Genomic DNA, 25,796 nt, shown 5'->3' with positions numbered 1-25,796 from the left:
AGTAAAAGGGTCACTGTTTGCAGATGACATGATACTATACATAGAGAATCCTAAAGATGCCACCAGAAAACTACTAGAGCTAATCAATGAATTTGGTAAAGTTGCAGGATACAAAATTAATGCACAGAAATCTCTTGAATTCCTATACACTAATGATGAAAAATCTGAAAGAGAAATTAAGGAAACACTCCCGTTTACCATTGCAACAAAAAGAATAAAATACCTAGGAATAAACCTACCTAGGGAGACAAAAGACCTGTATGCAGAAAACTGTAAGACACTGATGAAAGAAATTAAAGATGATACCAACAGATGGAGAGATATACCATGTTCTTGGATTAGAAGAATCAATATTGTGAAAATGACTATACTACCCAAAGCAATCTACAGATTCAATGCAATCCCTATCAAAGTACCAATGGCATTTTTTACAGAACTAGAACAAAAAATCTTAAATTTTGTATGGAGACACAAAACACCCCAAATAGCCAAAGCAGTCTTGAGGGAAAAAAACGGAGGTGGAGGAATCAGACTCCCTGACTTCAGACTGTACTACAAAGCTACAATAATCAAGACAATATGGTACTGGCACAAAAACAGAATCATAGATCAATGGAACAAGATAGAAAGCCCAGAGATAAACCCACGCACCTATGGTCAACTAATCTATGACAAAGGAGGCAAGGATATACAATGGAGAAAAGACAGTCTCTTCAGTAAGTGGTGCTGGGATAGCTGGACAGCTACATATAAAAGAATGAAATTAGAACAATTCCTGACATCATACAGAAAAAGAAACTCAATGGATTCGAGACCTAAATGTAAGATGGGACACTATAAAACTCTTAGAGGAAAACATAGGAAGAACACTCTTTGACATAAATCACAGCAAGATCTTTTTTGATCCACCTCCTAAAGTAATGGAAATAAAAACAAAAAGAAACAAATGGGACCTAATGAAACTTCAAAGGTTTTGCACAGCAAAGGAAACGATAAACAAGACGAAAAGACAACCCTCAGAATGGGAGAAAATATTTGCAAACGAATCAACGGACAAAGGATTAATCTCCAAAATATATAAACAGCTCCTACAGCTCAATATTAAAAAAACAAACAGTGCAATCCAAAAATGGGCAGAAGACCTAAATAGAGATTTCTCCAAAGAAGACATTCAGATGGCCAAGAAGCACATGAAAAGCTGCTCAACATCAATTATTAGAGAAATGCAAATTAAAAGTACAATGAGGTATCACCTCACACCAGTCAGAATGGGCATCATCAGAAAATGTACAAACAACAAATGCTGGAGAGGGTGTGGAGAAAAGCGAACCCTCTTGCACTATTGGTGGAAATGTAAATTGATACAGCCACTATGGAGAACAGTATGGAGTTTCCTTAAATCCCACTACTGGGCATATACCCAGAGAAAACCATAATTCAAAAAGACACATGCACCCCAATGTTCATTGCAGCACTATTTACAATAGCCAGGTCATGGAAGCAACCTAAATGCCCATCAACAGATGAATGGATAAAGAAGAAGTGGTACATATATACAATGGAATATCACTCAGCCATAAAAAGGAATGAAATTGGGTCATTTGTTGAGACATGGATGGATCTAGAGACTGTCATAGAGAGTGAAGTAAGTCAGAAGGAGTAAAACAAATATCATATATTAACACATACATGTGGAACCTAGAAAAATGGTACAGATGAACCGGTTTGCAGGGCAGAAATTGAGACACAGATGTAGAAAACAAATGTATGGACACCGAGGGGGGAAAGCCACGGGGGTGTGGGGGTGGTGGTGTGATGAAGTGGGCAATTGGGATTGACATGTATATGCTGATGTGTATAAATTGATGACTAATAAGAGCCTGCTGTATATATATAAAAAAAAAGAGCCAAAACAGCCAGGACAGTTTTGAAGAGGAAGAAGAAGATGTGGTAGTGATAAGGTATGGAGACTTATTTATGCAATAACAAGACTTTAAAAATAAAACTAGTGTAATATTGGCATGGGAGTGGGCAAGTACTGTATGTCAGTGTAACAGTTCAGAGTGCTCAAGAAATGACCCACATATAATGAGAACTTGGCGTTATTATAAATTGGCATTATATTGATTAATCAATATATTGTGCTAGATAATTTTGTATGAAAAAAATCAACTTAATTCTATATCTAGGACTCTTCTTGGAGTTTCAGACTCATACTCAAACAGTGTATCCCAAACTGAACTGATTGTAACTTGTCAAACTATTCCTTTTGTATTCTGTGTATCACTAGCAAAGAAATTTGAGAGCCAGTATTTATTCTTCTGCCTCCTAAATTTATTCCGCACATCCAAGCAATGAAATATTTTGTAGAGTTTAAAAAAAGAAAAAGAAAAAATAAAGCAATGTTTTAAGATATGGAGGAGAATGAGTAAAGAGTGATTTGAGGTCTTAAGTCTGAGGGAGTTATCACCAGAGTCAAATACACTAAAGGAGTAAACTAAGACAAGGATTGCATGGTGACCACTTTTGACAGTGCAGCAAGAGTGGTTCAGGTAGAATTGTGTGGAAGTCATATTATGGGAAGACTGGAGAGTAAGCCTAACTTAGCAGCACATGTACTAGTTAGGAGTTGATTAGGTTGCACATAATTGGAAACCCTAAATAAGATTAAAAGTTATTTCCTCTTAAATAAAAGAAACCTGAAGGTTGAGAATCCAGGGCTGAAATGGCAGTTCCATGAAGTTGTCAGGAATCTATACCCCTTCTACCTTTTTTTTTTTTTTTTTAAATATACACTTTTTAATATTTATTTATTTATTTATTCATGACCGTGTTGAGTCTTCGTTTTCTGTGCGAGGGCCCTCTCCAGCCGCGGCAAGTGGGGACCACTCTTCATCGCGGTGCGCGGGCCTCTCACCGTCGCGGCCTCTCTTGTTGCGGAGCACAGGCTCCAAACGCGCAGGCTCAGTAATTGTGGCTCACGGGCCCAGCTGCTCCGTGGCATGTGGGATCTTCCCAGACCAGGGCTCGAACCCGTGTCCCCTGCATTGGCAGGCAGACTCTCAACCACTGCACCACCAGGGAAGCCCCTACCTTTTTATTCTAGTGTTTTAGTCAGCTTGGGCTGCTATAATAAAGTACCATATTCAGAGTGGCTTATGAAGAACAGAAATTTATTTTTCACAGTTCTGGAGGCTGGAAGTCCAAGATCAGAGTGCCAGCACAGTGTGTTTCCAGGGAGGATGCTCTTCCAGGTTGTAGACTGCTGACTTCTTGTTGTGTCCTTACATGGTGGAAAGAAAGCTAGCTAGCTCTCTGGTCTCTTCCTGTCAGGGCACTGATGCCATTATGAAGACTCTACCCTCATGACCTAATTACCTCCCAAAGGCCCCACCTCTAAATACCATCACATTGGGATTAGGGTTTTAACAAATCAATTTTGGGGGAACACAAACATTCAGTCCATTGCATCTGGCATTCCTAGAGTGGTCTCATTCTCATGGTCCAAGATGGAGGCTGAAACATCACTCCAACCTTATAGGCTGAATGCGGGATAAGGGAATGTGGAACAATACCCCTTAGTGTAAGTCTTCCAATTTAAATCTCTATCTCCTTGGCCAAACTTCAGGCAAGTGAACACACCCAGCTTCAAGGGAAATAGGGGAACATTATCTTTTAGCTGAGGAGTAATATGTCCAGCTAATAATTTTGTTTCTCACTACTCAGAGGAGAGACCTTCCAGGCAACTAAGAGTCTGTACTGTAGAAGAGGTTAGAAGTGTGTGTGTGTGTGTGTGTGTGTAACTGAGGGGGGAGAATAGAAGCTTATTAAAGCTCTGTAAATTCAGTTAATCTGCTGTTTTGGAGCTTCCATGGTATTTCTCCTGGACATTACTGTGGTTCATCATAAGGAAACTGTTAAAAATAGAGGAATAGATTGTGCACCTGACAGTGTTGCTCTGCAAACTATTCTGCTTTTAAACACATTTAATTTTGCAGACATTTAGGGAAGTCAATTAAGGAAGGCAGACCTTTGCTAAAATATTTTACTTACATTCTATAAATTATATTTTGGCATGCCAAGGAAACACTGAAACAGCATAGTAATCTGATTTGGTACCATGAACCTATTATAACACATATTCTATTTAACTGGCTTTGTAATTGTCAATATTAGTGTAATTTATCCCCTTCAACTGTTTTGGAATAAAAAGTATGGTTTCTAATTATAGGGTAGATTAGGTTAAAAAGCTTAAACTAATATAGGATGTAGCAATTCTCTGCTAACATCTGGGAGAATTTGGAAAGAGTAAATGTGTTTAGAAATTGCTTATTCTTTTAGATAGAGTTTTATTGTAATATGCCTCTTTCCATTTACTGATTGGAACTCTGCTTTTTACCCATCAAACCAACTTGTATGGAGTCAGTTGACTACTCTTTCACTGGTATGGTCAGGTTTTTCCCATAGGTATAGATAGCATGCTTTTATCTTCCATTTTTGGTTTGGAAACCTTGGAACATTGGTCCACATGATCTATAGGAACGACACAGACTTATATCATGGAGAAACAGTTTATCTTCTTAATGTTTGAGTGGAGGAGCAGGGTGGTGGGAGTGGTGGTTGTACTAACAGTTGCCTTAGGTTGACTTTGACAGGTAAGCTTGCCACTTCTCCATCTTTCACTTGGTCACAGAGTGATATTTCCTGGGAATATAATTTCTTCATGGAAGATGTTGAATCATGTTGTTTTGCAGTATTTTTCGAGATACAGCAGACTAAGCTCTGAGTCATATATCCTAATCTCAACTCTTTTACCAAATAGTTCTGTTGATCTGGAAGTCACTCAATTGCTCTGGGCCACATTTTAGTAATAATAGGATTATGTAATCTTGTATTTGAGAGGTATTTTAAAGTTCATCTGATCCAAACTTCTGTTTAATGAATAAAGCCCCTGCAGTATCCCCAGCTTCAACCTGTACTGTTCCTTTACTCTTTCAGAGATTGGACACTCACATCTCCCAACCCCAAAATGGTTCTTTTCTCAGCCTATAAGATTTTTGGATAGCTCTAATGGTTACAAAAAGGGTCTTTGAGGTGTTGAGTTACAATTTGCCTTCTTAGCACTTTAACCCATTGGTTTTAGTTCCACCCTCTTTAGCCATGTAAAATAAGACCAATCCCTCTAATAGCTGACAACCTATTCAGTGTTTGAGTCTTTACTTTCTGCAGGTTATGCATCACTGATACTTCCAACCATTGCTCACAACTTGTCTTTTTTTTCCCCTCATCTTTCTAGGATTTATTATCTCTCCTTTTTTAGTTCTATGTTAATGCATTTAAGGTAAAATTAGCTCTTGGCAGGGTGGTCTAATATACTATTAATTCATATTAAACTTGCAGTCAGCTAAAACCTCTCTTTTTATATGGGCTATTGTTATATTTGTCTATCTTGTACAAGATTTTTGATTCAAGCACAGTATTGTACATTTATTTTTGTCAAGTTAATCTTATTAGATTTAGTGCAGTGTTTCAGAGTGCCTGTTCTTTTGGGATAGTGATTCAAGAATCTAAATATATTAGTTATCTCCTTTTATTTTCAAATTCGATGATTATGCTGTGATTGTATATCTAAAATCAAGGAGTTTGATTATTTGTATCGGGACTTAAGGAAGTCAAGATCTCTTAGGTCACTCTTTTCATTGATTTAGGCACACATGGATGCCAAATGCTTCTTAGTGCAATTGACTGGAAGTTGAGTATCTGGAGATTAATTTAGAAGAGGTTCATGTTGTATTTAATCCTATTTTCTCCCCTTGTCTGTTTTTCTCTTTTATCTATTGATTATTTTAGCTCCTTATGTAGAGATACACTTTAAACATTTATTTTTAGATACAAATATAACTGAAGAATCAGAATAACTTTATCTAAATTTATAGATATATAGATCCCACTTTCTGATATTTAAAAAAATGTGGGTTTTTACTTATGTTTTGGGGTACAAAATAAATTTCTGTATTCTAAAGCTTTACCTGGTAACCTAAATTTTAATTAGGAAATGCCATAGGGAATGACTTCTAGATGAACATTTTTCTCAATTACAAATGTACATAAAAAGGCGTATTTTTTAAAAATCTGAAAAAATAAAAGAGAACTATGTAGAGAAATTCTTAATAAAATAACATTGCTATAAACTGCTACTAAATAATTAAATGTTTACTTTCATATGTGAATGCATTTTATAAGCTATAAAATAGTATAAATATAAGTTCCTATTATTACTCTATCATATTCTGTATAATAGAGTAAAATCTTTCTATTGCATAGTGATACGAGAAGTCTGTCTCAATAATGGAATATTTTGTGAAACATTTTATTACTTTCAGGTACATAGAGAATTTTATTTTGGCCACAGTGTTGTATATAATTTAGATAATTCTTTCATGCTATTATCCTTTACTTAAACGTCCTCTTTTCTTCCTGCTTATCCCATTTCCCTTAATACCTAGCTTAAGTACAATTTCCTCTGTCAGTTAAAGCCCTTTTGTAAAGAGTCTCTTACAGTGGTCTCTTCCTGTTCTGAATTCTTGATGTTTTGTTGCCTGTACACCAATCATATGCCACTTTGTGTTACTGATCTTATTTTTAATTATATTTTTCTTCCGATTAACAAGTCTGAAAATTACTTGAGGGCAAAATTTGTGTCTTCTTCTTTTTTTTTTTTTTTGGTTCAAGACCTAGAACAATGGTAGGAGCTTACTAATTGTTGATGGTGATGAGCATTAAGTGTTTATTTGTAGAATTTATCAGGATGTTTGAAAGTGTTTTTCTTTCTAACATTAGATATTTAGAATTATCTTTATGCTGCTAATTTGTTAAACTCTTTGTTAGTGTAAAGATGCATTCTTTTACCATATTGCCACAAACTCTGCCTTAGTGGGTCCTAAATTAATGATGTTTCATTGGTTCTCAATACTTTACACAAACTAGATGCTTAAGAGTTGTCTAATAAAGAGATAAGTAAATGTCCTGAAAGAGCAAATGCTGTAAATGTCTAAATATTTCAAACTAATACTAGGAAATGGATTAAGCCCTAGACAAAACCCCTGTGGTTCTAATTATTTTATATGGAGCTTTTTAAAAATAGCTTCAAATAGGGATTAAAAATATACATTTATACCCTCTGAAAATCAGAGAAGAATTATCCTGTGTCTTTCCTAAGTTGGGTTTTTCCTTCAAACACCTGCCCACTTCCTTCTGTGGTATTAAGAGTTCTGGGACCTGTGTCTATGGGTGTATTCTTCTGAAGCATTTCTTCCCTGTTCTGCATGTGCCCTAAGGAGTACAGATCAGAGACATTGCTGGAATTTGTTATGAGAAAAACTCTTCCAGAATTCCTCTAGGGAAAGTGGAAAATGAATTACAAGCACTAGCCTCAATGAATGGTGCATATTAATGTGGATACTTTAAACATGGCAATAATGAAGTAGGTCTAACTAAAGACATCACCAAATATGTTATAGCTAGATGATCATACAGATTTGGCTGGGGTTAAGGAAGTTAGAACAAGGTGAAACATTTAAAAAGAAGGTGCAAGAAGTAGTAGGGAATGTAAAGTGAGTGCTAAAGGAAAGCAGATATAAAGCAGAATAGATCTAAATGCCAAAATAGCATGTGCAAAGATTAGAAAAGAGAATTAACAGGAAGAATTAAGAAAAATAAGAATGTCAGATCAAGTTCTTCTCATTTCTATTCATGGACGCCTTAGAAGTCCCCATCACATGGAAACCTGAGGGTAGAGAAATAAGCTATAGTGACTTCAGTCCACATCAGGGAGCCTCAGACTTTTAGTGAGGAGACTATTAATGTTGATGAAGCAGGGAGTAGAAGGATATTGGAGGATTTACAGTTCCCTAAACTTGTTGGGGATACAGGTTACTAAAACCTGGTCAGAATGAAGTGTTCACCTCTGTGATCCCAAGTTTGAAGAGCCTCAGAAAGGAAGGTAGGTCCTGAACTGCTGATCTTAGACTTGGTTCTGTGGCGTGGGTTGCAACCACCTGGCATGTGACCTGCTGGGCACCAGAGAAATGATGTCTTATGGTGAGGAGGTGCTGCCTATACATATAGCTTCTGCTGTGTGCACTGTTTAAAAGACAGAAATAAGGAGAGAGAGTTTTTTTTTTTTTTAATTTATTTTTTATTTTACATTGGAGTGTAGTTGATTTACAATGTTGTATTAGTTTCAGGTGTACAGCAGGGTGATTCAGTTAAACATATACATATATCCATTCTTTTTCACATTCTTTTCCCATATAGGCTATTACAGAGTACTGAGCAGAGTTCCCTGTGCTCTACAGTAGGTCCTTGTTGATTATCTATTTTGTATATAGTAGTGTGTATATGTTAATACCAAACTCCTAATTTATTCCTCCCCACCACGTTTCCCCTTTTGGTAACCATAAGTTTGCTTTCAAAGTCTGTGAGTCTGTTTCTGTCTTGAAAATAAGTAGAAGAGAGAGATTTTAAATGATGCAATTTATTTTCAGTTCTACAATAAACTTCTGCATGAGGTGAAAAAAGAAAAAAAAAATCGTAAAGCCTGGAAGAAATTCTGAGTAAGTTATTTTCAGTGCTTAGTAGCCAGAGGAAAAACATTAGACTGCTTTTAAATGTTTTCCACTCATCTTAATTTCTTGGGATATGTAATTTATATTATTTATAAAGAAGATATTTTCTTGGTTATTAACTTATTATTAGAGTAAACTGTTATTGTTCATTTGTACTTGAGGAAAATGTTACACATAGATAATAATTTAAAATTAGCTTGGGGGGGGCTTCCCTGGTGGCGCAGTGGTTGAGAATCTGCCTGCCAATGCAGGGGACACGGGTTCGAGCCCTGGTCTGGGAAGATCCCACATGCCGCGGAGCAACTAGGCCCGTGAGCCACAGTTACTGAGCCTGCGCGTCTGGAGCCTGTGCTCCGCAACAAGAGAGGCTGCGATAGTGAGAGGCCCGCGCACCGCGATGAAGAGTGGCCCCCACTTGCCACAACTAGAGAAAGCCCTCGCACAGAAACGAAGACCCAACACAGCCATAAATAAATAAATAAATAAATAAAATAAACCCCCAAAAAAAGTAAAAAAAAAAAAAAAGCTTTAAAATTAGCTTGGGGAAGGAGATATGAACTGATGACTAACTTTTAAAATAATTTTTTCTTGATTATAGAAATTTGCAAAACACAGAACAGTAGAGAGAGGGAAGTAAGAAGCCCCATTACCTAGTGTAAATGCTTTGAAAAATACTTTTTTTAGAAAGAGCAGTTTTAGGTTCATAGCAGAATTGAGCAGAAGGTACGGAGATTTCCCATACTCCCCTTGCCCCCAGTGGACATGTCATTCACCAACCTGAAAGTTATTTTAATATCTCTGACTTGATACTTGGTATCACTTTTTAAAAAATATTTATCTTTACTTAAAGCTACTTTCTAGCCAAATTAATCTGGCTACACTGCATGTTGTTAAAAGCTTATTTGGGTTGTTAAAATTACACACTATGGTTAGGGTAAGTCTACTTTTACTTTAGGACTAGTTTAGTGCTACCTCTGAAGTGTGGCCCGTGGGTCTCTACCGAATGCTGTTGGTGTTCGTTGTGAGTAGTGTTCTTGAAGTTTCTCTTGTGAGTAGTTAGTGGTTTCCCAGCCCTCTGTGAGCAACAGTTCTTTGCCTGGCTTGGTGGGGTTCCACCCTATACATGGGCAAAGGGATTCCTATGCAGATTGTTGGAGTTGTTTTGCTGTGTAGCCCCCTCCTGTCTGATACTCTGCCCACAAATTCCAGCTGCCTCAATCCTCCCCAGTTTAATCCCTTGATCTCTTCAACTTGAGACCACTGTGCTGTATTTGAATTTGTTCCCTCCTTGCACTTTGTTCTGGAATGTGCCTTGAGGCAGAAAACTAAGGTTATGATAGGACTCAAATCTTGTATGTTCCTCTTTTTGCAAGTTTTACAGGTCTGCACTGCCTGTTGTCCAGTATCTAAAACCAGTTATTTCATATATCCAGTTTTCTAGTTGTCTGCAGCAAGAGGGCAAGTTCAGTCCCACTTACTCCTCCATGGCATAAGTGGAAGTCTGGTGTCTGGTGTTAATTTTGATGTTAACACATTGAAATTGAGTGTGGGATGACTCCCAAGGTTGGTCAGCAAGTGTTAGGAAGCTACTAGTATTCTGGGTGGATATAAAAGAAAATCTGCTCTCTATAAGGATGACACAAACAGAACTATGTATATCAGACAATATATATCAAGATTCCATGGGCAGGTGGGAGCATGGGTATAATGTATAATCTTCAAGCTGGATTGAAATGGACTAAGTGCTATTATCAAGTATACCCAGTACTGTATTTCCAATGTATATAACTTAGCTCTAAGAGTGGATGGAGTGGTGCAGTAGTTAAGAATACGCCTGCCAATGCAGGGGACACGGGTTCGACCCCTGGTCTGGGAAGATCCCACATGCCCTGGAGCAACTAAGTCCATGCGCCACAACTACTGAAGTCCGCGCGCCTAGAGCCTGTGCTCTGCAACAAGAGAAGCTACCGCAATGAGAAGCCCGTGCACCACAACGAAGAGTAGCCCCCGCTCGCCGCAACTAGAGAAAGCCCACGTGCAGCAACGAAGACCCAACGCAGCCAAAATTAAATACATATAAATAAATAAATTTATGAAAAAAATCAAATGAGAGATTATAGCAAGAACAATTATTTTAAAAAATGGATAGAAATTTTTACTAAATTTTACAAATAACCATATTTCTATATTACAAATAACCATATTTCTATAAACTCTTGATTAGTTTTAAATTAATTCTTATTTTTATATCTTAGCCTTTTTATTTTCTCTATTGATAGTCATTTTAATCATGAATTTGCCTGTCTGCACAAGGCAAGTGTTTTTATTTCTAAGCACACCAAATCATTTAATTCCAAATCCATACTCCCAAGCATTACTTGTCTATCATTTATGACATCAGTGACACATCAGCAAAGAAATATTTTTTATGCCCAGCTATCCATTTAATAATTTTTAAATCTTTCACTCCTTTCCCTGTCAGTCTTAACTGATGCAATTATCTCTGCACCAGAACATTTAATTCTGTTTAGTATCTTCAATATCTTTATGTATATCAGGTATCTAGTCTCTAAAACTGATATTGAGAGTATAAAAAATAGACTAAGTGAATTTGAAACAAAGGCTGGATATTAATATTATTGGGTGGTTGCATAGACAGTTTTTGACATGCTAAATCTGTTTTTTAGCTTCACTGTTTATGATGAAGAACTTTAAAAAGACAATGTTAGAAACAGATTTCTAATTTTTCACACCTCCTTAGCACCAGGTTGTAAGCTCTGTTGAAAATTTGAACAGGCTGATCTAGTTTCATTGCTAAACTACTTACAATCCCATGAGCAGTCTCTCGGTGGCTGCCAAATGCTCCTTGCTACTTGTTAGCTAGCTGTGATCCGGCTAACTCTTGGCATTTTATCACTTAGGAGACACATGTGGATACTGATACGTGTCATTAGTCAACAATGGAATTATACAATGGATCAGGAATAAGAGAGTTCTTTTTTCTAAATCCAACATGACTTTTTAAAAACTTTTTATTTTATATTGGAGTATAGTAGATTAACAATGTTGTGTTAGTTTCAGGTGTACAACAAAGTGACTCAGTTATTCATATACATGTGTCTATTCTTTTTCAAATTCTTTTCCTGATTAGGTTGTTACGTAATATTGAGCAGAGTTTCCTGTGCTGTACAGTAGGTCCTTGTTGGTTATCCATTTTAAATATAGCAGTGGGTAGGAATCTAGATCCCACATGACTTTTTACTGTCCGTTAGGAGAACTTAATCTGTTCTAAGTTCTCTATGTCTGCGGCTTCTCGAGTTAATGACACTGGGATTTAAGGACAAAAGATGGGGAGTGGATTTTGGATGTAGCATTTTGCAGCACATACTACTCACCAGTGTTAAATGTAACAGCTAGACCATTCTTTATAAAATAGCCCTCTTTCTAGCCCTCTACAATCTTTTTATTGTTTATTTCCTAACCTTGATTTATTTCCTTTAAGGATGTAGGCGAGAGGGAGGTTATTGTCTTTTGAGAATTTGTTTTATTAAAAATAACAAAACAACAGATATCTACCACCCACAACTAAATGGATTAATTTATTTATTTTAAAAAATTACCCTTTGTATGTAGAGATAGGAATCAGTGTGAAGGAATTGTTTTAGTAACATTCATGTTGATAAACGATAGTATTTTATTGAGAGGCTGAAGCTTAAGGATACTACAAGGAGGTCAATGCTAAAGTAGGTCTCTAAGGAGATTCCTTATGCTTCCCCTTTGAATGCCTTGACTAGAGGAAACCAAAGGATTCTGTAAGTGCCTCATGCCTGGTATAAGAGAGTCATTCCTTCATTAAAAAATATTTATTGGGTACTCACTAGTTTAGGTGCTGGAGATACAGAGATAAACAAGACAAAATGTGCTATATTAGTTTAAAGAGAAATTAGGAACAGCTGTTTTTTTGAAGTTAATTCTCCTACTGTGTCTTCCCTCTACCTTTGCACATATAGTGAATCAACCAAAAGAATTTTAAAACTACAGGTGGGGATTTGTTAATTTGAAGGCTTTATGTTTGAATCTTTTTTTTTTCCTTTTTTCTTGCTAAATGTAAGAAGATGGCAAAATCAGTTTTCATCACTGAAGTTTGGGATGGATGTATGTTTTCTCATATTAAATGGCTACTTTCTCTTGCTTTTCAGTTTCAACACTGCATCTTTTTGGAATATTAAAAGAATGGCATGCAAAAGACAGGTTATTTAATAGGTAAATGTGTGAAAAGTAGATATAGGATATCATGGCCAGGCTGACAGACATAGCTGTTTATTGGTAGTTGGACTTTTCATTGTATGAGTACTTACCTAATGATGTTTATACATAGTTCGTAACTCTGCCTCATAGGAATATATTGTGAGGCATGATTAAATGTTATCCACAAGTGGCACACATTCCTGAAAAGTTTTATGAACATTAAATTGTGTTATTATAACTAGCATGTATAATATAAAGAAAACTTTTGATGAATCCTGTTCATAAGATTAAAAAAATTGTTTCTATGATTTAAACAGTCATATCCATTTTAACTGTTCTATAAATTCAGATTAAACACATTAGGTCATTTTTATTGACTGACTTTTGTGAAATAATGATTATATAGATGTATTATACACACATGCATAGATATTGACATATGTACATATATGTGTATGTAGAGAGAGAGTTAGGAATTAGCTCTGAACTATAGGTAGTATTCACCTTTTATTTATGTGTAGCTTGGAGAACTTTTTTGCAAATTAACAATACTGTCTTTAAAACCTTTTTTATATGTTATCCATAGTTCCTTATTTTCTACCATTTCCTTCAGAGCAAGAGATTTAATCTCAAATTAGATAGCTAGATTATAGAGTGAAGTAAATTCTTTACCCCTTTTCCAGACTGTGAAGTCCTTATTTACAAGTGTAGTTGAGAATTTGCTGTAATTAGACTCCAAATGACATTATGTGTTGTAGATGTGCTGTTAAATACTTAACTGTCTTAGTACTGTTAGATGATACCTCTTGGCAAGCATGTAACAGATTTTGTTCATGTGAATGGTAAAAATTTGTTTCCTTGTTAGATTTTGTAATTTTCACAAGGTAAATTTGAAATAATTTTATTTGGTGGTATGGTTATGACATTTTCTCACATTTTAAAGTTCAAGAATTAAGCAGAGGGAAGTCTCTTAGGTGCTTGTTGAATGAATATATCTAAATTCTGAGTTATATTTTCAAACATGAAATTAATGCAAAATATTTTACTATAAATCTAGCCATTTTTCTTTTTATTTATATTTTGATTGTTCTACATGTTCTTCGGTTAAAAATTTTTGGGCATTAAGCTTTTCTACATTTAGGATAATTTCTTTAGACTAGACTCCCAGTAATGGAATTATTGGGTCAAAGTGTGTGAACTTTTTTTAGCAAGCTTTTGACGTATACTTATTGCCAAATTGGTTTTGAAAAGATATCTTAGATTTTTGTATAGTATGAGTGGCACAAAGTTTAATCTTTTACTGGAGACACAAAGCTACCATTATGATTGTTAATTAGAGGACAGTGCTATAACAAGAGTTGTCCTCAGGCCTTCTGAAGGAGGCATGGGGATGTTAGCTCTTACTCTGATTAGACCATACTGGTTTTATGCTTTATTTAGTTTTTCTGCTACATCCATACTAGTTGGACTTCATCTGTTGCTTCTTCTATTATTAATATTTCTACCAGTAGCTATAACTCATATTTCCTTCTACTCTTTTTCTCAATGCAGTATGTATATTTCTGTGTATATATGCTCACACTTTTAGCAATGAATTACGAACATTTCTTCATTAAACATCTTCAAAAATATATTTTCCCATCACCTGCATATATCACAATCCAACTATTCCCCTTTTATCAGATATTTAGGTTGCCAGTTTTTCACTGCTATAATTTTACCACGAGCTTCATTATAAATTGTTTGGATTTCGGATTAATTCTTTAAAATAGTATTTTAGAATAGAAATTACTGGGTCAAAGGTCACAAAAGGTTTTATTATTTTTTTCCTATTTGCTTGTTTATTTCTTTTTAAATACGTAATAGAAGAAGTACGGGGAAATAATCAAACAGAAGAAAGTTTATGCAGTAAAAAGTCTGCCTCTTATCCTAGGCTCCCACTCCCTAGGAAAAACACCCCTGCAATAAAAGATACTGTTTGGATACATATGTTTCCACTAGGGGGGGAAGCCTGGTGAGTTAAGCTTGTTGTTCCTGTGCCTGTATGTATATGAATTACCTCTGAAGAATATATGTGTCATATACATGGGAGCGTACTATACAAGCTATTCTACACTTGTGTTTTTTACTCATTCACTTACCTTTTCACTTTGCCATGTTATTTTCTTGAAAAGCTGTACCATTTACACGTCCGTATATTACCCTTTAGGCACCGAATGCTTTAATGTTTTTAGAGTCTTTGGTACATTGATTGGTGACATTTTAAAATATTGTTTATGGCTGGGAGGTTGAATATTTTTCCTTAGGATTATTTACTGGCCATAGGTAGCCATTCTTATTTGACCTTTAACGTCCATCCTTGCTCATTATTTAAAAATTAAGGTCTTCTTATTCTGGCAGGACATATTATATGAGCTGTTTATATATTAAGCATATTAGCCTTTTGTTGTCCTATTGATTGTATATCCTATTTTCTCAGTTCATTATTGCTTTTTAATTTTATTTGGGGTTTTTTTTGGTGGGGGGTAGTCAGGTTTAACATCTTTCTGTGTTCTTTTCATTTTTATATATCTTTAATTCACTTCTAATTATATATTTTGTAATTAACAAAAAAATCCACTTTTGTTAGAATCATGCGCAAAGTAAAGTGAGTGGGATTTCCCCCTTTCCTTTTGTAAATAGGTTAAAAAGTTAAACTGTAGACTGGTCAACATCCAAATTTATTAGAGATTTTGAATCCATGAAGTCTAGTTGAAATATCAATAGATTTGACCCTATCAGAATTGGAGATTGATAGAATTTGAATTGTGAAGTTTTATCAGTGGTGGTTGACTTTTCCGTTCTGCCTTCGATGGCACCCATGAGTGTATATGTGTGTAACTGAGGGGCAGTGAGTTGAGTGTGAATCGCATGGGTAGGTGATATGTAATTACTGTTTTGAGGGCAGTGCCAGGTGGGCTCAGGCTTTGGCTATTCTCAGTTCTCTTCCCATTTTAACCTCTACCTTTGCTCTTACTTTTAAAGCTTAAGAGCCTGCAGTAACCAGGGAGTACAGAAGGTCTTGAGCTGTTTCAGATATATTTTGCATTCTGGCTTTGCATTCCTCTCTAGAATTCCTGGTCATGATTTTGTTAACTCAGTCATTGGCATCTATTTGAAATTTAGAATGAAATGAAGGTAATTTAAAGGCATATGATCCATGAATCATTGATATGCTTTTTCATTAATCAATGTTTAAAAAAAAATCTGTGTCTACTTTCTGCAAACAAACTCTTACTGCATGATTATTAATTTTTTTCTGTGTAATTGGATCACATCATAAGCCACTAGATTAAATAGCCACTCTGTACTTTATGAAAAGTAGTTAAATTTGTTAAAGATCCTAAAAAGGAAAATGAAAATGTTAATATGAGAGTGTACACATTTTAAATATTTGTATATTCAATATTTATTTTTAAATTTTCACTGTCCAGTAGAAACTGAATCCGAATAAAATGTTTGATGATCTCCTGTCACTAGGTAAGGGACCATGCTATGATTCATCTGCACGGATGGACAAGTGTCACTCCTCACTCCCCTGGAATCATTTGTATTCATACACAAATAATTTATTGCAGGGCTTTTCCCCCAGAACCTCCTGGAGATTCTTACTTCTGGTGGCCCTAATGCCTCTATCGTAGGCAGCTAATGGGAAATACACAGTATCTGAAGGTAGAACAAATACTCCTATTGATGTGGCTTCTAGTGGTTCTTCAGGAGCAGGAGGGAGGATAGAAAGGAATGGCAAATGTGAGAGAGGCTGTGGCGTTGGAATCCAGTATGTGACTTGGTGGTAATATAATATGTAACAGAATTAGCTGAAACTGTTGCAGTCATTGTTACTATTTACTGTGCTGTCTGATCCTTTCAACAATACTACAAGGAAAGTATGCTTCCCATTTTACAAATGAGGAAACTGAGACTCAGAAATTGTGTTTCATTGAAAGTGACCACAGGTACTGTAAACAGAGGGAGAAGGTGAATTTAACTCTGCACATGGTCAAGTTAAGAGAGAGCTATCTTGCTAGAAATTTCAAACAGTAATTTGGAGAAGCAGGTTTGGAGCTTGGTAGAGAGGATAGGGCTAAAGACATAGGTTTGGAAAATCCTATGCACAGAGGTAGTAGTTAAAATGTTGGAGATTTGCTAGTGATGTATTCTGGAGTCATCAAGGCAGTAGAGTTGATTAACTGTTCACCCGTATGATGCTCCCTGCCACTCTCTCTGGAGTATAGGTCCTGACTGCCTGGGAAGCGTTCATTTTGTTCAAGGGAGTTACAGAACATGGATATATGAGGCGGTGTTACAGATAGATTTTCTCAGCCCTGTCCCATTTTATCATCCTGTTGATAACAACACGATGTCCTGCTACAGCTCAGGTTCTAAGGGTAGGAGGACAAGCACACCCCTAGGAAGACACTTCAAAATCTTTAGTTCTGCGGTCTGAAACCCCTTCCCCCCATTGATTCTGTGCCTCTGCCAATAGGTCTTTTAGAATCACTGTCCTGAGCCCATTGAGAGAGAGGAGATTGTTGCTTTAAATTCTACTTATAAAGAGAGATACTTTTTGCTACCTAATTAATTGGGGGAAAACATAGAAGAAATATATTATCTCCTTTAATATTACAAAGAAGAGGTTACAAGGAAGTGGCTTGCTTAACTTTAAGGAATGGTGTTTATTGCAAGGACACAGCAACAGTTGTGCTCTGGCCTTGACTGTTCTGGGGTCTGTTTTCTTATCACACCCCCCCCCCTCCCAGACCCACCACGGTGCCTCTGCTTCACTCAGTGCCTCTCACTTCCAACTTCCCCAAGCTTGGTGGAACATCCTTACTGCTGAGCCTTTGACTTAGGCCTGGCTTTCTTGTCCAGACTGCACCACTGGTATGGCTCTAGGCCCAAGATTTTACAAGCCACAAGGAATAACCCGAGGCTGTAGGGCCGTAGGCAGTAGGGCCACACTGCCACTGGCAGGCAATTTTGAGGCTTCAGTCTCTCCAGGAGAAATTCACAAATATTTTTTTTTTTCAAGGTGAAATCTGCCATCATGGTCAGGAATCATGTGATGGGTTTGGAAGTAGTTAGTGGAGAGACAGAGTATGTGGGATATGTGTGTTTGAAGAATGTGTGATAAGAATCACCAGTTGGGTTTGTTTGTTTGAAACTACAGGAACATTTCAATTCCCATATCCCATATGACATACTTTGGGGTATGAACCTTCCTCAGGGAGCCCCACACAGGGATGTGACATACTACCTGTGTTAGGGTAGAAAAAGAGTTGAGCAGCACTGATCCAGGAAGTGGCATTCAACTTGAAGAGAATAGGAGATGTTTCTAAATTATATTCGTATACTCACTGTCAACAACATACTTTTCATCTATGAGTAACTTTAACAGATGTCTGCTCATGGTGCTTAGTAACTACAGAATAATTCTCATCTTAAGAGTTTGGCAGTTTTGGAATGGAGAAAGAATTAAATGGACAGAGCAAGTGATTATATACAGGCTTTCCCTTTTCATGACAAATACATGTTATGTTTTCATGAAAATGGGGAAAATATTCATTTTTTCAAATGCCATCAGTCTTTAACAATCATAAGTTCACTTGGCGAGAGAAATGGAGTAGCTCTACAGAACTGTGGTTATTGTTACATTGTTTTGTTTACTGTAAACCTGGCTCAATATTGGTAAATACAGTGTAGCAGAAACTGAACTGTTGTGAGCCATCTGGGCATCAGTCCAAGATATCATTAAAAATACTGCCTCAGACTAATTTGGGTTTATGAATAATATTTTGTTAACAGCTTAACTAAAATTGAGCCACATGGTGTAGCTTAAAATTCTGAATCCACAAGATAATGAGAGTAGTATAAATGTATAGTGCATACTTAATATTCTATATTTGAGTGATAAATTTATATGTACTTCCGTGTTAACCTTTAAACTCTAAGCACCCAAATGCTTAATATAATCTGGTATCTTTAAAGTTTACTTAATGCTGTGATTTGCTGTTAATTTGAATTTCTTTTAAACTAAAATATTATTGGTTTAGCAATCTAAACTAAAGAATAAGGAGAGAGTGCCTGAACAAATATATTAAAATGGACATTCAACACCCATTTTGGCATAGGGATATGTAAACAGCTGGAGTTTATGTTAACATTCACCAGAAAGATGGAAGGATATAGTGTTGTTGTAAAGGTCCAATAACTTAATTCATTTGTTTTACTAATAATTAGACCTTCAAGTAGGTTATGGGAATTATTAATGTTTGGTTTTAAGTTAGTAATTCATACTAGGTATAACAAAGGGAATTGAAGGCTTGATAAGTTAGATGATCCAAGACAAAAATCCATATTTAGGTGTTTCGTGCCAAGAAACACCTAAATGTGTCTTGTTCTTTTGCGTCCTATTTTAATTAAAGTTCTTTCTGAACATATGTGTATAAACTCCCATTGAAAAGATGTTGGAAGAGGTGATTTTCTGTCACTGTTAGTGTGAAAAATATTTCTGTAATGAAAAGGTGTGTGCATTATTTAAAGAATGAATTTTAAATATACCTCTTCTCAATAAATATTTTACTCATTTTACAGGTTAGCACTCTACGTTTATGAATATCTGCTCCATGTAGGAGCTCAGAAATCGGCCCAGACATTTTTATCAGAGGTATGTTTTGTATATTTTCTGCATTGTATTTTGATATCCTATATAAGTGAATGAAAAATATACTGTAACAGTTATTTGAAAAAAATATCATTATGTATTATATAATGAATGTTCAGTTATCAGAATGCATAATATACTCTTTGTAGATTGTTTGTAAGCATTTTTAGTATCCCAAAATTCCATGTCCATGCAAATAACCTCCTACTCAACTTTCCAGCCATTTTTTCCCTGTAGAAATAGAACCTTTAAACACCATCATATCTCTAGTTTTAGCAATATCTTATTTTGGCATTATTCACAATTTTGGAAAATATGGTTTTTGTTTTTGTTTTGTGTGGATAATAGTGGGTTGATGACTGAAACTTCAGTTAGAAAACATTTTGATAATCTTGCTTCAAGTTCTTGTTTCTCTTTCTGTTTTTCTCCTTCACAATATTTTAAACTTTGAGCTCTCATACAATGTTATTTTTTCCTTCTCTAATTTATATAATGATGAGGATGAGGAGGATTTTATTGAGTTATATATATGCCAGGCATATTATCTATAATTATAATAAATATTATATTATCTATAGTTCTTTTAAGAAATTTGCAAGGCATATGGTATTATTCCTGATTTACTGATAAGAGCTACAGGGCCCAGGGAGTTTATATTACTAGCTTATGGTCACATAGCTTAGTAAGTTATGGAACTAGAATTCAAACCTTAGGTCCATGTTAATTCCAAAGCCCCTGGTTTCCCCTCTATATCTGTGCTGTCCAGTATGGTAGCCGCTGGCCAGATACGACTTTTTGAGCACTTGAAATATGACTAATGCAATTGAGAAGTGCTGTAAGTATGAAGTTACACACTGGATTTTGAACAGTTGGTGTGAACAAAAGAATATAAAATATCAATAATTTAAAATTTTTGATCACATTGAAATGATAATATTTTGGATATATTAGACAAAATAAAGTTACTAACATTATTTTTCTTTTTTCTTTTTTTAATGTAATTACTAGAAAATTTTAAATTACATCTGTGGCTCTCATTTGTGGCATATGTTTATGTTTCTGTGGGACAGTGCTGATCAAAATTACATTGTCTCTAGTGATCTCACTAGTTTGCCCCTTCCAGATCAGGGATATGACGGGCAACCCCTTGACCAAAGTGCCCTGCCTGAGGTACAGCCTTCTTGAGATTCACTATCCTCCAACAAGCACACAAGTAAACAAACACACGTAGTAGCCCCCCAGTCTTTTATCTAATTAATTAATATATGTGAACTGTTAGGGCCTGTTTGCAAGTAAGAAAATTGAGAGGTATGCTCAGAACTTAAGAAGTCAATTGTTTTACTATAGAAGGAATATATGCAATGTAATAAAAATGTGATTTCAAAGTTTATTTAAATCAAAACAGAAGTTTAATATATCCATATCTCATTAAATAATTAATTAGAAGACTTTGGTCTGTAACCTTTCTGAGTCACATTCACTGTTTGATATTATAAAGTGACTGAGATTGCAAAGAGAATGCTTTTAATAATTATATTCTTAATCACTGCCAACTTATATTTAAAAGAAACTAAAGCTACTTATGGAGATTTTCAAGTTTTATTTTAATGCATTTGAAAACTTGATGAAACTTGATAAAAGAATTTACTGGTCACTTTCCTTATATAAAGGAGCATTTTGGATTGGCTCAATTTTCTGAGTCCTCGGGGGTTCCCAAGACTATTTTTTCTTAGCAACACTAATAATCACTTCATCAAAAAAGAAAAATGTTGCTAACGTATTTAAGGAAGTTCAGGTACTAGGACTCAAATAAGTTATGTGGATTGAACAGATAACTAGATACTGTACTGATATGCTTCTGACTCAATGGACAATGGATATACAACTTTTCTAGAGCTACTTGGTAAAAATAAAATTATAATTCCAGAAGAGATTTACACATTTTTTAACAAGTATTTACCATGATTTTATTTTCTCTGGCTGCATTTGGAATACAAAATTGAGGATATCTCTGCATTATTAATCTGGTTCAATTTCACAAGAGGAATCAGTTAAGCTGAAAATAAACTATTTTCACCAGGAAGACACAATATTATTGGACTTTGGAGAGGGGTGTATGTGATTCCCAGAATAGTTACATGGAAATCGTTGAACATAAAGCAATCGTATATATTTTTGTGGGTACATACTTACGAATGTGAAGTATAGTAAAGGTCTGAAAGAACATACATTCCAGACTAGTTGTTGATGGGAGTGGGGATGTTAAAGGAATCAAAGGGGAATTTTATCCTTACTTGTAGAATGTTTTAAAACAAGAAATATATATGTATATATATTTGTATAGTTATTTAAAAATAAAAATAATAGAAGATAAAATACAAAATTACCTTGATTTTAAAATGGAAGTCTGGAGGTAGATTTGTAATAGGCCATTGCTGAGTATACCCTAGAGTTCTAGATACAGTCGTCCCTCCGTATCCACTGGGTATTGGTTCCAGGACCTCCCCACCCCTACCCCACTGCTGTGGATGCCAGAATCCACAGAAATCAGGTCCCTTATGTAAAATAGCACAGTGTTTGCACATTGCCTACACTTATCTTCCCATGTATTTTAAATCGTCTCTAGGTTACTTCTAATACTTAACAGTGCAAATGCTATGTAATAGATGTAAGTACAATGTAAATGATATGTAAATAGTTGCCCGTAGGAAGCAATTTCAAGTTTGGTTTTTTGGAACTTCCTGGAATTTTTTTTCCAAGTATTTTCTCTCCGTGGTTGGTTGAATCTGTGGATGTGAAACCTACAGATAGAGAGGGTTGACTGTAATTTCAATTGGTTAAATTTCAATAGCTTGCTATATTGTCCTCCCTCATATTTTAAGTTTCCATAATACCAGCTGCTTGTGTTTGCCTATACATACCAGAAGCCTTCTCTCATCTGGGCATTACTCCGTGCTATTCACTGCCTAAAATCTCCTCCCCTTCTCTCCTTGACTAGCTTCTAAGTAGCTTTTTCTAGGAAAGCTTTCTCAGGGCTCCACCTCTCTGTGCTGATAGTGCATTCTTACCTGAAAGCCTTTGCATATTCTGCCAAGAAGCTTGGACTTATCTTCTTGGCAAAAGAGAACTTTTATTCTTTTAAGTAAAAGAATAGCATCATTAGGTTTGTACTGCAGTGTCTATGTGAATGGCAGTACCCATCCTCTTTAACTGTGGACAACAAAGAAAGGAGAATGTAATCTTTTAGAGCTTTGTACCCTATTTAGCATTGCTTTCTCTCTTCCTTTCACTTGGATCATCTGGAAAATTTAAGGCTGCTCATTGTAGAATGACTTCTTCAGTCATTTGAGTAGTGAAGGACCATCTTATCTAAATTCTTACTCTATACCCAGATTTTTACCTAATTCAGAACTGTTATACAAGGAACTTAAAAATCAGGGGGACCTATTTATTTGGGTTGGGTATTTGTGATAAAAAGGAAATGACTGAAGTGGCACCAATTACTCAAGTATTCGATGTTCTCACACTGGTTCAAGGCGAAGTAGAATGCTTCTTCCAATTTCGGCATTCTCCCTCAGGATGAATGAGGATATAGATGACTATGATGTTAATGAGCCCTTGTGAGCCAGGATTTACTGTGCTGGGCCACCTCTTTTGTTTATATGGGTTTGCTTTTTGGATGAAGTTGTGAGAAGGTCAAGTTGGAACTCCAGGCATCATCTGAACAAGTAAGATGTGTATCTCAGCAGCCTAATCTCTCACTTGGGCTTAGCCTTTCTTATACTGCCCTTGGCCTAGCCTGTCAGAAATTGGACTGCTTCTGATAGCTTTTGTTATCAGTCAGAATAGTAGGGCACTATTAGCCCAGCTATTTTTTTTCTTAGTTAAAAGAGATAACACTGGGATAACAGTAGAAATTAAAACATTTCTCTAGCCAGGCTGTGTTAAAGCTCATTGTTATCTCTGATTCATCATAGATCCTAAACCACTACCTGAATCCTAAATGTAGTTTGTATGACTTTTCATTTTCTTACCACCAAGAGGACAAAATGGAATATTCTTTAGAAATATTCTCAATACAGAGCCCCTCCTCTGCTTTATATTTTATTATCTTTCAGTATTCAATAATTATAAACAGAATGCTAAGAAATCTTCTTTGCAATTCTATATCAATTTTTGTTATTTTGGGTTCTTTAAAAACGATTCTTTTCCTGCGTTATATTATTTCATTATGCAAAGATAATTCCTGCTTGTTTCTGAAATTTTGTATGGTATTCATGCCTCAGAATGAGGCTTGGTGTCTGTAGCAAATAAAATTAAGGATTAGAGTGTTGCAGAGATCTAGGTTTTTTTTCTCTTCTTAAAAATTTTACATTGTTTATACTATATTACTAGCCCTTATTTGCCATAAATTAGCCAATAAGTTAGCCAGAAATAGAAGCTTAAAAATATCTAATGGATTGTTTCTTCAGATTTTATTAGGAATGCTAAATTATTGAACTCCATAGACTCCAAAATTCTGTTCTGTTTATTTTTTCACCTATATGAAGAGAGAAAATAATAATAATAATTTCCTTACCTTATCTGTTTCTTGAACTTTAATTTGGAGGCAACATAGTGTAGTGGGTAAGAGCAATCACTTAAGGGCCACACTGCTGGATTTGAATTGTGTTCTACATTATATTTACTTATTCAGTTTTCTTAATTATAAAAAGAAGATAATCATAATAATACTTTAAAGTGGTGCTGAGGTTTAATTGAGTTACTACATGTAAAGTGATTTGAAGGGCCTGGCATGTGGTAAGTGCTCAAAGGTGTTATTTTAATGCTTGACTGATTCTTTTCTTTTTTTTTTTTTTTGCTATGGGATCTTAGTTCCCTGACCAGGGATTGGACCTGGGCCCTGGCAGTGAAAGCCCTGAGTCCTAACCAGTGGACTGCCAAGGAATTCCCCTCTTTTCTATCTTGTGTAGTTTATTTCTTTAGAGTACAAGTATAAATATATATCCTACGTGCACGTGTGTGCTCCAAGTATCTGTCACCTGGATGACCCACAATCCTCCTACCTCCTGGGGTTACCTTTTCTAGCAAAATGGCTCCAGCTCTAATCCCTAATATAATAGGTTGTCTCAAGTCCTCTCTAACATCTCTGGGGCTTACTAGGGGGAGGGAGGACAGTATGGTTCTCTTGCTGTAATTTCTTGCTCTCACTAAGTATTACAGCCCTGCTGCTTCTCCTCCTTATGGCTGATACCTTTTCTTTGCCTTAACTTTCCTGTTTCCTTCATATGCATCAAGGAGTTTTCCCAATAAAGGGTATTCCTTTTTAAGAGGACTTCTACCTTCCTTCTAAAGCAGAGCAGGACTATTCAATAAAACTTCCCATGATTATGGAAATGATCTCTAATCTCTGCTGTATAGTAAGTTCTCCACTAGTCACATGTGACTACTGAGCCCTTGAAAAGTGGCTAGAGCAATTGAGGAATATTCAATTAATTTTAAATGTAAAGAGCCACATGTGGTTAATGAGTACCACATTGAACAGCACAGTTTTGGATTATATCTGCTTCAAAGTACAGTCAGATTTTTCTTCCTGTTATACATCTATCAGCTTTAATTTTTTAAATTAGAATGGAAAAATTTTTACTTTTTTTTACATTTAGTTTAGTTGTATGGATGCACCGATACTTCTATACATGGAAGGTTTTAGAAAATTAGTAGGAACAGTGGATTATATCTAAATTAGAAGTCTCAGGATTTTGTCTAGCAACAAATGTGTACATAGGTATGCATTCTTTTCTTAACACAGGAACTGGCTTTATCCTTTCAGGGTATTAATTTTTTTAATATTGGTTTTCAAAAAGTATGAAAGGTTTTAGGAATACTCTGTAAAGCTTGTATCCCATGAGCTTCACATGAACTGCTGTGCTGTTGGAGATGCTGTTGACTGCCTAAAGTGGTCCCACATTGACGAGGCTGGAACCCCCCAAAAAAGGTGCTGTCGACATCCAGAATTGCCCCACCTTGGCTTTGTTGCTCCTGCTGCAACCAGCAACTACTCCTTTGGAGCCAGGGGCAGGAAGCTTCTCTTCTTCCTCCTGCCTTTTGATCTCCTACTAGTGTCTCCTGATAGCAGAACTTAACAGGAAACTGGCTGGCAAGGAGCCTAGGAAATGTAATTTTCAGAATCCAAGCACCAAGTGTAGAATGGAGTGTAG

At 35.7% G+C, this 25,796-nt stretch overlaps 1 protein-coding gene across 8 annotated transcripts in view; it reads left to right on the top strand.

Annotated features, from left to right (window-relative positions):
- The window catches only part of SSBP2 (single stranded DNA binding protein 2), a 314,422-nt gene that overhangs the window by 54,923 nt on the left and 233,703 nt on the right, over positions 1-25,796 (top strand). For 7 of the 8 annotated variants that reach the window (XM_007193055.3, XM_007193056.2, XM_007193053.3 and 4 more), the window contains exon 2: positions 19,509-19,581. In XM_007193055.3, coding sequence (XP_007193117.1) covers positions 19,509-19,581 — 73 coding nt within the window. Of the gene's footprint in view, positions 1-8,546; positions 8,616-19,508; positions 19,582-25,796 lie in introns of all 8 variants that reach the window. The other variant, XM_057540550.1, reaches the window with a different exon arrangement.

The sequence above is a fragment of the Balaenoptera acutorostrata genome, chromosome 2 (assembly GCF_949987535.1).
Source record: "Balaenoptera acutorostrata chromosome 2, mBalAcu1.1, whole genome shotgun sequence".
NCBI classification, from domain to species: Eukaryota; Metazoa; Chordata; class Mammalia; order Artiodactyla; family Balaenopteridae; genus Balaenoptera; species Balaenoptera acutorostrata.
This window is presented reverse-complemented; position numbering and strand designations above follow the sequence as displayed.